Raw genomic sequence first — 12,909 nt, 5'->3', positions numbered from 1 at the left:
TTCTCTAAGTCTTTCCGCATCCCCACCATCACCTGGTGTGTTTCACGAACTTCAATCCCAGAAACCACATTTTCAAAATTTTTGCCAAGCCAACTTAATAACTTAAAGTTACTTTTTTGTCAGATCTTAAGCAACATCAGTGAAATCACCACCTGTTGAAATGCAAACTACTGTGCATCACCTAGACTCACCCTCTAGACAATAGGCAGCGTATGTTAACATGTTTTAGACAGTCATGCTCTGATATGTACAGTGACCTCCTGGATTGGAAGATTCAACAGGTTATGGACATCTGCACTGCACAGCTGCCAGCTAAATAGTGGAATAAACATACTCTTACAATTATACTAGCATTCATTTATTTTAAGGTGCACGTGTGCCTGTATGAGTGTGTGTACACGTGCGTGCATGTGTATGTGTTGCTGGGAATGCAGAGCCCAGGACCCCTGGCACATTGAGCAAATTTCTCTTTCTCTGGGCCACATATCCTGCCCCTTAAAAGAAATACTTGATCCTTATGCTTGTAATACTATACTACCTTGTGAGTCTGCATCACATGAAATTGCTATATTCAATTATCTCTGGCTTATAGACAATGGTGATTTCGTATGGTTCCAACTATTAAAACCCTACAAGACAGATGGGCTTTGTTTATATGTAAACATAAATATGTCTTTTATTTAATGACTTTCATTTATTTGTAAATAAACAACAAACAACTCCTTTCTGTTTACAACATTAAAGTAATGCACTCAGCTGCCATTAAGTGGACAGAAAAATAAAATCCTTCATAAACTGTACCAGTTGTTTATTCCTTATGATCATAATGATCATTAGGAGATGAGCAGAGAAACCATCATTTTAGGTTGGGTGAACAGTGTTATGACTTATAATGACATGTAGTTTAGCCCTCAGGCTCGAAACTTGGGTATGTGAACTGATGCCACACGGGGTCATGTAGAACTCAAGAACTAGCTTTTGGGGGGTCCACTCACCTTGTGGGCTCCGCTTGCAGTGACCCATTCTCTTTGGTCTTTCACAGCAGCAAGTTTTTGAAAAATATCTATTGAAGAAAGAAATAACTCAAAGGGAGATCCAGAGATTAAAAGAGGCAGTAGTTGCCGGGCGTTGGTGGCGCAGGCCTTTAATCCCAGCACTCGTTAGGCAGAGGCAGGTGGATCTCTGTGAGTTCGAGGCCAGCCTGGTCTCCATAGCCAGGATAGGCTCCAAATCTACACAAAGAAACTCTGCCTCAAAATAGGGAAAGTAGAGAAAGGAAAAATGGAAACACAGACCCACAAAAGGAACAATGGAGGACTGGACTGTGTGTTTCAACTCCAGGAACTACCCCAGTCTCAACTAGTATTGTAAATACAAAAATATCCCTCATATTTACAATTAAAGAGAAGAGGCTCCTGGACCTTCTTCAAGTTCAAGGCATGTACTTAAGAGATGCTGCTCTTAAATATCCCAACTCATGAAGAGAAGGGAGGTCAGACAGGCAAAGTTCCTGTACCGAGACAGCTGCCCTCAAAGTAACTTCCTGGGCCTGGCAACTCCCTTCCAGCAAGCATGGGAAACCAGTCTGTCCACACAAAGACAAAGAGCTTGAGCAGGCACCCCAAGCAGCAGGAAGCCTGTGGCTTGCCACACCTAGAGGGACTGAAAGGGAGAGGGGAGAGAGAGGACAGGGGCAGGTGGAGATGCAGGGACTGGCAGGTGGAGGGACATAGTGGAAGAGAAACTGGTCTAGCTTCCCAAGGAAGCCATGTGAATGACTAAGATGCCTCACACCCGGGTCACAGCTTCCACACTGTTTTCCAGGTGAGGTTCTCAGTTTTCTTTCTCAGGTTCTGCATGAGCTTGGTATAATTATTACCCAAATTTTAGGAGCAAAAAACTAAAGTCTGACATTTTCACAGAAGTTGAAAGGTAAAAACCCTTCACCAGATATTGCTTGTATGGAAGCCATCTTTCCTGAAACAAATATGCTTGCCAAAGAAAGAGTTGTCATGGGAAGACGTGGGGACCTGTGTTACTGAATCCATCGGCTGGGACAAATGCACACCCCATGTGAGTGAAACGCCAGTGAGAAAAGCAGGTGTCCTTTTTCCTGCTGGGAACATCATGCTCCACTCCCAGCAAGTCCACACAATTAGCAGTGTCCCTGGCAACAATGCTTACTTGTCATGTTGACCAGCTTGTCCACACAGTGCTGCTCCTCTGCATAGCCGAGGTACTCGTTGGCCACAGTCTCCATGTACTGTTGGAAAGGTGAACCCAACAAGTCAGTCAGAAAACTGACACCAAAAGTAGACAGCAAACAAGAGTGCAGGGCTCAAGATGAGCCCAAGATGGCACAAGAGTATAACCAACTACTGTGCAGTACTCCTGGGCCTGCTGTACTCAAGGGCAGGATACTGGGTTTAGTGTTTCACCGTTTTTCCTTAATACCCAAAGTGTTGAAGGAATTCTGAAAGCTCTCAAAATCCCCAAATGACTTGTAATTGAGTTAAGTTTATGGTGTGATTTAGGTAAGATATACATGGTAATTTGATTTACCTTGCAGTAAAATGTTTGTAATATACCATATATATTAACCTTTTATAGTATCCCAAATTATATTTAACCAGTATACATACAAAAATTAGTAATATTTACTAGTCAATAACTAAGAAATAGGCTCAGAGAAACACACAATACGGGAGCAGGAATGATAGATAAGTGGTAAGATCCTTTACAACACATTGGAAGTTCACTTCATTCAATGAGGGGAATCTCCAATTACATTTTTTAGAGAACTGAACATGGATCACTTCCCAGGATTCAGTGTTAATCTGACTGTGTTTGGTTTTCACAGCTGTGACAAACACTGAAAGGAGGCAAGACAGACAAAAGATGCTCAAGTCATGACAGCAGAAAGAATGACAAGAAGGGGCCAGAGGCAGGAACTTTTCCATGACAGGTCAGTGGCCTACTTCTTGCAGCTAGTCCCTTCCTCTCAAGCTTTCCAGTAACTCCCAACATAGCTCCACCAGTTGGGCATCAAGCTCAATGCAGGGCAGTGTGGGGGAACTTCATCTTCAAACCATAACATTTCCACTAGGCTTGATCTCCCATTAATCACTCAGAATGAGTTTTCAAGGTCATGAGTTTATCATAAGTTACTTTTTTGCTGGTAGGATAACACATGACTGTAATCTCAACATTCAAGAGTCTGAAGCAGATGGTTCAGGAGTTCTAGTCCAGCCTGGGCTACATGGTGAAATTACAGCTCATATAAGAATAAACAGGCAGAAAAAAATTAAAATATCAGGGCAGGGTGTGTATATACCTGATATTTAGCTACTAGGGGCTGAGGCAAGAAGACTAGAAGTTGAAACAGCCTCGGCTTCGTAGCAAGATCCATCCCAAAAGTAAAAAAAAAAAAAAAAAAAGTAAATGGAAGGGCTGTGTGGTGGGAATACTGGCCTAGCTTTCTTACCCTGAAAAGATAAAAAATAAAACTAAATAAATAAATATCACCTTTCTTACCACAGATTTTGTGAGACTGGGCCATGCCCACTCAACGACATGCCAGGAAACTGTTTTGCTCTCTTGCTAAGCCCAATTCACTGAGTAGTTGCTTAGCACATATAGTCATCTGTCTATCATTAATCACAATATAATTTAAGATACTATAAGACATGAGGCTAATAGAATAATTTGTTATAAAATACTTTTCCATGAAGAAAAACCTAAACTCAGGATCATTCCTTACATTATCAACTAATGAATACTTAATGAAGAGTGGATATTTTATGTGGGAAAACTGTAATAATGACTTCATACTTCTCCACATCGTGGTAAATGAACTGGACAGGCAATGCGTATCATGATGATAACAGTCTTTCTTGTCATCATTAACCAAAGACATTTGAGTTCTAAAGTTTTTTTGATATTAAAAATGTAACCTTTTACAGCACCTTTTTTTTTCCTGGGTAAATGGAGGCCAATTAGCAAGAACAAAATATTTCCTATCGCTCCCTGCCTGTGAGTGTCATGTCTCAGGGCCAGTTATCAACCCATCTGCTTCTGCCCAGCAGGCAGCCGACACAAGACATGCACAAATTTGTTGGCTGCCTTGAGCATTAGCAGCTCATGATTCAAGCTTCAGTACAAGCCAATCCCCTACCTTACTTCTGAAGACAATCAGGGAGGCATCCTCATCCCTCAGCTACTACACTTACCTCAAACGTGAGGCATGTCAGTGAGAGAGACAGACACCAAGCCCACCTTGCCGAGAACTTCACCCAGAACTTAAACACAAGACCAGCTATCACAGAGGCAGACTTACCTGAGCTAGGTCTTCAATCCCACCCAATTTATGGAGTATTTCCTAGTAAGATAAAAGCAATAGAGCATCTTAGAGGGCAAGAGGTACATATTTGACAAGTGACTCCATTACTAAGTTGTCTAATTTGCTATTATTTCTTTAGGTTCCACATTCTAATATAAACACAGAATAGAATATTTAGTATCTGTCATTTCATACTTAAGATAAATTGCTAATGAATATAAAATTGTGTTTGTCAAGGTATAAAAAATAAACAAAAAAAAACCCCATCTGGTCAGAACTACAGCCTGCCTCTCTGTACTTCTTCTTACCAAAAAAAAAAAAGTTAGACTTGGGAAACGCCCAAGGCTAAAAATATGAACTTGTGGACAAAACGCAGCAGCAGCAAATGATAGATGGTGAGGTGAGGCGCTCAGTCACTACAGGCTACGATGGTAATGAGGAAGAGACATTTTGGAGAAGCCAAGATTTAAAAATAGGCTGGAGTAAACAGCACCCAGGTGCTAGGTGAGAGAGAGGACTCTTCAGGGCAGCAAAACCACTAGACACTGTTTCTGTTATCCCCTCCTAGCAAGAAACATCACGAAAGCCCTTCCCCCCACCTCTCCTTCTCCTCTCACCCCTCCCACCATTCCTCCCACCACCCCTCATCTGACCCCTCCTATTACCTCTCCTGTTACCCCTCCCACAGCCCTCCCATCACCCCTCCCTTCACCCTTCCCATCACCCCTCACATCTAATGCAACTACAGCTTGGAGGCTTTTAAGATCTCCTCTTGCCTTTGACAAGCAATGTGCTACAGATGCCTATAATTAGTTTAGATGAATATTTATCCTGTGGGGAACGCCACCTATCCTTAAAACCTGACTTAAATCCTCTAATGGCAAATAATTCTAAATGACAATATCTTTAAAAATGGCTTCTCTGATCTTTCCTGTGTTTGTTGTGGTTAGAAGCTCCAGTAGACATCTACCTAAGCCTCAGAATGTTAACCCCAAGTCTATAAACCATGTTAGTCAAGTAAGGCGGTCTGGCAGTGCAAGGCTGGCTGGCTAACTGTCTTCCAAAGCACAATTTGTACATTAAGTTCAGTGTGGAAACTCTGCAGCACACAGACTTGACAGAAGGGAGCTAGCTGACTGGGTAGAGAGCCTGGTGCTATGAGTAATGGAGGTGAGGGGCTGGCAGAATGGCAACTGCTGCCAAGCCTGTTGACAGCTCCATCCCAGAGACCCACATGGCAGATGGAGAGAAACACTTCCCATAAACTGTCCGCTGACCACCACATGTGTTCTGTATTATGTAACACACACACACACACACACACACACACACACACACACACAGAGAGAGAGAGAGAGAGAGAGAGAGAGAGAGAGAGAGAGAGAAGAGAGAGAGAGTAAATGAATTTTTAAAAAACTGAAAATAAAAAAATGCAGTCATAAATGTGAGAAGACCTAGACATCTGGACCAAGAAAGGAATGCTTTCAGGTAGCCAGGTATTATATAGCACATAACTAACTCTAAGCCCAGTGCTCCAGAACTCATGCCAGTCTGGCCTAAATAGGGCAATTCTGATTTAGAAAAAAAAAAAAAAAAGGAAAAAAATGAATGAAATCAGAAACTAGGAAGATATTTTCATAAAGGGAAACAGAAAGAGAAGTGGAAGAGAGATGAAACCTGGCCAGCAGAAGAAACATTTCTCCTGAAAGACAGAAAGACAGCTGCACAATAATCCAAATATTTCAAATAACAAAGAAGAGAGAAGAACGCTCCCACCAGCATGGCTTTGGGCTCTACTGCAAAACTCAGGATGCGATTTTATAAGGACACAGCTGGAGGACAGAGCATGAAGAGTGGAGATAGTCAGAGCTGTGCTCTAGACCTGCACACTGACTTGACAAGAGAAAAGCAAAGTGCGGTGACAGCAAAGGCTTGCTGACATTCACTGGAGTACGGGGTAGTAATCCCCAGCATGGCCTTGTGACTTTGGCCAAGAATTCTTGGCAACTCAGAGCATTACACAACTGACAGAGCATATGCTCTTCTGTTCAGGAGGCAAGCCAGGAGCAGAGGCTGGGGAGAATCCCCTTCTATGGAAAGTGTCAACCAGGGACTCTGGAATAGTATGTATCAAAATACCATACACAAAGTAGCCTCTGCATTTTTTGCTTTAAAGGGGAGTGTAATCTACCTTCTGTCAATCAATCAAAGGCAATACTTTAAAAGCAAATCAACAGTCACCAATTTGCTCAGCCAACAAGGTATTCTAGGTAAAACTTTTGCTGATGTCTTGTAAGCCTGAGAACCAATGGAGGAACAGCCCATTAACTGGTGATGAAAGGGGAAGATTCTGGCTATAGGTCCCTCTGCTGAGACAAATAGAAGGAAGGCTCTATGTTCTCTTGGGCTCAGAGTTACCAACCGAAGGCTAGGAGGGTCTGAGTTCTTGGCAGCTAACAGGCTATAGTCCTGCTGTTCCCATGGGTTGCCTCTGGAGTCAGTCATCTGCTGAGTGTTCCTTCTGTCCCTGATGACTTTACCCTAGTGAGTCTCATGGCCTTAAATATGCTTTGGTATGTGGAATATGGTGTACCTCCTTGAACTTAAAATGGCTTCAAAGGTTTGGTAGCAGTGAACACATAGACCAGAACTGTCACTGAACCTTACAAATTAAGTATAAGCATGAGGATGAACTGGCCTGCAAATCACTTCTTCCTAGTCTCTTCAAACAGCAGGTGAGCTGTGTGCTCCATCTGGAAGGTCCTCACTCATGACAGAAACATGGTCCATTGCAAAGAAAAGCCCACTGGCTTTTTATTTAACTATTTTATTTTTGTTGCAAGTGAAGAACAGTTTATTTTTTCCAACCAACCTGATAACATGGATCCCTCATTAGCAGCCTCAGACAAATTAACACTCTCAGAAAATGAATGGATGGAGCTCGATTAACCCACTCTCTGAAAGAAGAAAACAAAAGAGGGTGTGTTGGTGTTTAGGCAGTTCACAAACAACACATAGTTATAAAGGAAAGTGAACGCTGTGAAGGAGCCAGAGCAGTGACCCATCTCAGCTTCATTTGTAATAGACTGTGACTTGGCATTTACCCTTGACCCACCCCAATACAAAACACATAGACCCCACCTTCATCTCTTAGGTAAAAGGACCCTCCAAACGAGTCGGGTTCTGAGCACTCACACTAACTTAGTAATGTTTCATGATGTCCCTACATCAAAACAAAGAGCTAAACCTCCAACACTTAGGTCCGGCTTAAGAAGTGTCAGTGTCCCAACAACCTAGTGTCCACTTGAAAAGAACGCATGCATACACTGAGAGAACAAAAAGCATTGTGGGATAGAGTGAAACTCTATAGCTCAGACTGGCCTTGAACTTAAGATCTCAGAACTCTGGAGACTGAGGAGGAGGAGCTCAATGCCAGCCTGGACATACAACAAGAACCCTTCTTTGTCCTGTCATCACATTGCTGATCCAGGCATGATGGCAGACACTAAAGAGCCTAGACTTGGAAGGATCCAGAGTTTAAGGTCATCCTTGCCTATATACTGAGTTTGAGGCCAGCCTAACTTACATTGAGACCTCCTCAGAACAACAACAATGAAAGTGCAGCAGCAGCCCATCCCCTTTCTAGTTGCCACAGAGGAAGAGAACAGAAGCTCCCCTGGGTGTCCACCCCTCCAACCTCCCCTCCCCCAACAAAATGTCCCTGTTCTTCAAGTCCTGCTGGGCCTCAGAGAGCACACACTTCATCACTCAGCCATCTTGAGTCCAGCTAAGGCTGGTAGTAAATATGGTTAAAACATTAAAGGTACCTTCTTTGCTTCCCAAATTCCCCAACAGCACCCAACTCCCTCAGAGTCCATCCTCTTGCCCACAAGGTTCTGCAGGGTCTGTCTTCTAATGTGCCTCTAAGCCCACCTCCTACCATAGTCCCTTGTTCCCCTCCAGCCATGTGACATGTTATCTATGAGCCAGGGCCCAAGACGCTTCCCAGTGGCAGCCTCCTGAGGCTCTCCAACCCAGGACTCCCATAACCTGTACTGTCTAATCACAGAGCATGTTTAGTGAAGAAGTTACTACACAACCTGGTACCCTCCTGAGGTAAAGAAGGCAGCTAAGCACTGCCCTGCTATTGCAAGTATAGGCAGGCATCGTGCACCGAAGGCCAGTCCAGCCTGCTGACGCATGCCTCAAACCGCCCTACAAGCTGGTCCAACAATAATCATTCATGGTGCCCTAGTTAACAAGTGGGTCTGAAATTCCATCCTTAGCCAAGAGAAATGGGGAAACAGCAGGAAGTACTTCAGACTACAGTAACAATGTCACTCACCTGGCTGTGCATAAGGCAATGCCATAATACTGTAAACACCCCTGCCATATGGAACATTTACCTGAGCTGAAGAACCAGGCCAACTATCCCCTGGCCTGTCCTAAATCTATTCCTGGGCTCTGAAGAAAAGATAAAGGCTTGTCTTCTCTATAGCGTTGAGGAGTTCAACTCTTCCTCTAAACATGCACATTTAAAAGCTGAGTGATAAGTCAGGGTGACATCTGTGGGAGGCTGCACTAGGCATCCCCCATTCCCTGGCAACAGCACTCATCATTCCTTCCATCAGGTGGACAGAGGTTGGCAGGGCACTGACCGGTTGTTTTATTCCTGGAATGTTTGTGTGCTCCCTGTAGTCCATGCCCCCAGCAAGCAGATGCAGAAGGAAAGACCCAGGATCACCATTCATCAAGCCCTAATCTTCTACACTACAACCAGCAAGGCTACTGGCAGCTACCCATTCTACTACCAGCAACAGCATAGCCCTCTCTAGAGCAGGCACTTTATCAGTGACCAATGTGCCATGGGGCACATTCAGAAAAATAAAAACAGGATTCAACCAACCCCTGAGCTGCCTGAAAAACAGAAAACTCTGCAAGCACAGACCTGTCATCCAGGTACTTGGAAGTGGAGACAGGAGGATTATAAACTTGAGGTACAGAGCAAGCTCAAAGACAGCCTGGGGAACTTAGTGAGACTGTCTCAAAATAAGAAGTAAAAAGGATCTCAGAAAAGAACAAAATTGAACAAAGTATGACAATGACAGAATAAAACCAGTTACTTTGTATGTTAAATTAAAAAGCAGTTGTTGGTTTTAAGTATATATCAGCTGTAGCTCAGGGCAGAGCATCTGTCAAGCATGTATGAGGCCACCCTGGCCACAGCACTGTGGTTCATCATACTTCAGACTCTCCATCGGGGAAAATATGGAAAATTTGGGACACCTGCAAAACTATGATAACTCTCATACTCTTATTTTGAAGAGGGTACAGGGCAAAGGCTTGCAGCACAAAGACCCTCTTCTGTCTCCAGGGGAAGAATGGTGGCTAACAACAGCTGCAACAACCATGGGCCACCTAATGCCACCGAATGCCAACACCATTTCAGTGTGGGAGCAGGAGCATGGAGCCAAGATCTGTGCTACAAATATGTGCACAGTATTCTTCCAGTCAGCCACAGGAAAGCTTGGGACCTCTCCTGTGGGTTTTTCCATATTAAAATACATGTTAAAAGGTCTTTTCTGTTTTTCTCCTTATTCCTCAAGAAAATGAACTAGAATTCCAATGTTGACTTTAATTTTCATTTTTAATGGAGTCTAACCAAATTAAGGGACCCAGAATAGTCGGGAGTTGAAAGTTCTGTTCCATGCAAATCACATTTGTTTTGTTTTGCTTTGCAATGTTGGGACAGAAGCCCAAGGCTATTAATATTTCTCATAGCTATTACCCGGCTATTGTAAATAGGATTCCTGATGGCTGAGTCCCTGGGTTCTGTCCCTCGAGAATGACCTCAGAAGGAGACCTTCCTTGGCTCCTGTCCTGAAACCCGGAGGAAGACAGAAGAACCACAGCAATGCAGCCCTAACTCTGTAGGGAATTGCATATACCTCTGCTCACCAAGAGTCAGGGGACTAGAAAACACAGGACTTAGTGTAGCCAGAGAACTACACAGAAACTAGGCAGTGGTGGAGAGCAGCATCTTCATTTGACTGACACAGTCCTGCAGGTCCCCTTCACTTGGGTTCCACAAGACGGGTGAAAGCACTCCTCAGATACATTTAGCATGGGAACAGGAGCTAGGTCCTTGGAGGCAGCCCTGGAAAGTCATGTGTCTGTATTTGACCGTGCTTCCCTAGAGGCTGTCTCAACATGGCAGCCATGCAGGACTACATTCATAAGCGGGCAAGTATTTAACCTCTCTGGTGACTGAATTGATGCCACACTTTCACAGGACTATTAATATACTCGGTCTGTTCAGCTCCCACCACCCCCCCCTTGCCCAAGACACCACTTTCTGCCATGGGTGTCAGAAGAAAAGGAAAATATCACTGCACATGTAATGTTTGGAAAGAGAGAAGGTAGGAAGGGCTTCTGTTTCTTCCACAGAAGAAGACTTCAGTATGAGACACGAGTGCTCCAAATGGCAGGCAGACATTAGCCGAAAACACATGGGCGGCTATCTGGGGAGACTATTGTCCAGACCTGCCTGTAGCGTGCTTCAGCTCAGAATAAACACTTTCCTCGTGATGTGGTGCTGCTTTCCTTAACACACACCCAAAGCAAAGCCTTCCAAAATAAATATCCTCGTTCTTAGAATGGTCCTCTTTTGTTTCTGGATGAATGGAAAAGTCAATTCACATCAAAACTGACCCAAAACTTAGCAGAAACAAGAACACTTGTGAGGGCTGTCCGGAGTTCCCCACTGACTCTTCCCTGGCTTCTCTATGCTCCTTGCTCATCCTCTGTGTTACCCACAGCATCCAGCCAGGAAGAAAACCCTGTAGGGGCTGTAGCACCCAGGCCAGGAAGTATAAATATTTTGCTTTCCTCTAACTGACGGCCACCGCACAGTGCTTCCACGCATTCGTCACCATGCCCCATCAGCCCTGTTCTTAGTGGCCTCAGAGTACAGCAGAAGCAAGGCCTGGGCCTGTGCTCAACTGGGGTCCATTTGAAGGACATGGAACAGAAGCCCGGATTGTAGATCTGTCAAGTGGTGATGGCAAAGAACAACCAGGACCAGGGTTCATTAGGGCAGGGTGCTATTTTGGGACAGTCAGGAGAGGCTCTCTGGTAAGATTAGCTCCACATGAGCTGAGGGCAGGAGCTTTGTGCAATCCTGTGTCAAAAATGCAGGAAAGCCTGAAGCACAGGCTCCAGGGTTTGTGTAGACAATAGTAGAGAAAGAAAACAGATAGAAGGCAGCAGGCAGAGCTTGAGACCTGCAGAATAGATATCTGGCCTACAGAAGTTTTTAGTCTAAGGCGGTACTAGAAGGCTTTAAGCAAAGGACTCACATGAGCTGACTGAGCTTTTGAAATGATCTTTCTAGAAGCTGAGAACAGAGTAAAGGAAAACCACACGAGGAAAGCAGGGAACCCAGATAGCCTGCAACAACTGTGCAAGCCAGTAGAGCTAGCAGTCTGGATTAGCTCAGGAGACAGTGAGAACTAAACCTATAGTTTCCTCATGGATGGAGAGAAAAATCCAAAGTCCTGCTTTAGGAGTGATGCCTTGAAATGACAAAGCAGGAAGAATCTACCCATTGACATATGAAATGGTAGATTCGTTAGAGCAAGGAGGCCACTAGGAGCAAGGCCAGCAGGGAAGCACAAGAAGATAAAGCCAGGTCTGGTGCCCAAGGTCCACAACTGTAGCCGAGGCAAGATAAGGAGTTCAAGGTTAACTGGAGCTACAAAATGAGACCCTGAAAATGGGGAAAAGAGAGGAGAGGAGAGGAGAGGAGAGGAGAGGAGAGGAGAGGAGAGGGGAGGGAGGGAGGGGAGGAGGGAGGGGAGGGAGGGAGGGGAGGAGGGGAGGGGAGGGGAGGGAGGGAGGGGAGGGGAGGGCAGGGGAGAGGAGAGGAGAGAGAGAGAGGAGAGGAGAGGAGGGGAGGGGGAGGGGAGGGGAGGGAGGGAGGGGAGGGGAGGGAGAGGAGAGGAGGGAGGGGAGGGAGGGGAGGGAGGGGAGAGGAGAGGAGAGGAGGGAGGGGAGGGAAGAGGGAGGGAGGGGAGGAGAGGAGAGGGGAGGGAGGGGAGGAGAGGGGAGGGGAGGGGAGGGGAGAGGAGGGGAGGGGAGGGGAGGGGGCAGGAAAGGAGAAGGAGAAAGAGGAGGAGGAGAGGAGAAGGAAAGGAGAGAAGAAGGAAAGGAGAGGAAAGGGAAAGGAAAGGAAGGGGAAAGGATGGGAAGGTAGGGGAGCAGAGGGTAGGGGAAAGGAGGGGAGGGGTGGGGAAAGGGAGAGAGGGGGAGAAGGACAGGGAGTGGACAGGGACAGAATGAGAGATGACCTTTTAGCCATGAAAGTGTGGCTCCTGGCATGGGACTGTTACTCATTGCCTAGCTCTCAATAGCTCATGTAAATTATAAACACATCTGTCATGCACAGATATGATGATCCTGGCCAGGTTATGGTTACTCTGCATGGTGATCTGTTGTCCAAGGACAAGCAGTTCTTCCCTGGGAAGGCAGAGCGATTCAGCTTCCTGCCTGTCAGGCTTCTCTGGATGAGA

At 45.2% G+C, this 12,909-nt stretch overlaps 1 protein-coding gene across 1 annotated transcript in view; it reads right to left on the bottom strand.

Moving 5' to 3' along the window:
- The window catches only part of Nek10 (NIMA related kinase 10), a 159,929-nt gene that overhangs the window by 134,940 nt on the left and 12,080 nt on the right, over positions 1-12,909 (bottom strand). The window contains exons 5-8 of the mRNA XM_035453369.1: positions 7,212-7,296; positions 4,337-4,378; positions 2,185-2,263; positions 996-1,063 (exon numbers count right to left, since the gene is read on the bottom strand). Of these exons, the coding sequence (XP_035309260.1) occupies positions 996-1,063; positions 2,185-2,263; positions 4,337-4,378; positions 7,212-7,296 (274 nt within the window). The remainder of the gene's footprint in view (positions 1-995; positions 1,064-2,184; positions 2,264-4,336; positions 4,379-7,211; positions 7,297-12,909) is intronic.

The sequence above is a fragment of the Cricetulus griseus genome (assembly GCF_003668045.3).
Source record: "Cricetulus griseus strain 17A/GY chromosome 1 unlocalized genomic scaffold, alternate assembly CriGri-PICRH-1.0 chr1_1, whole genome shotgun sequence".
NCBI lineage: Eukaryota > Metazoa > Chordata > Mammalia > Rodentia > Cricetidae > Cricetulus > Cricetulus griseus.
This window is presented reverse-complemented; position numbering and strand designations above follow the sequence as displayed.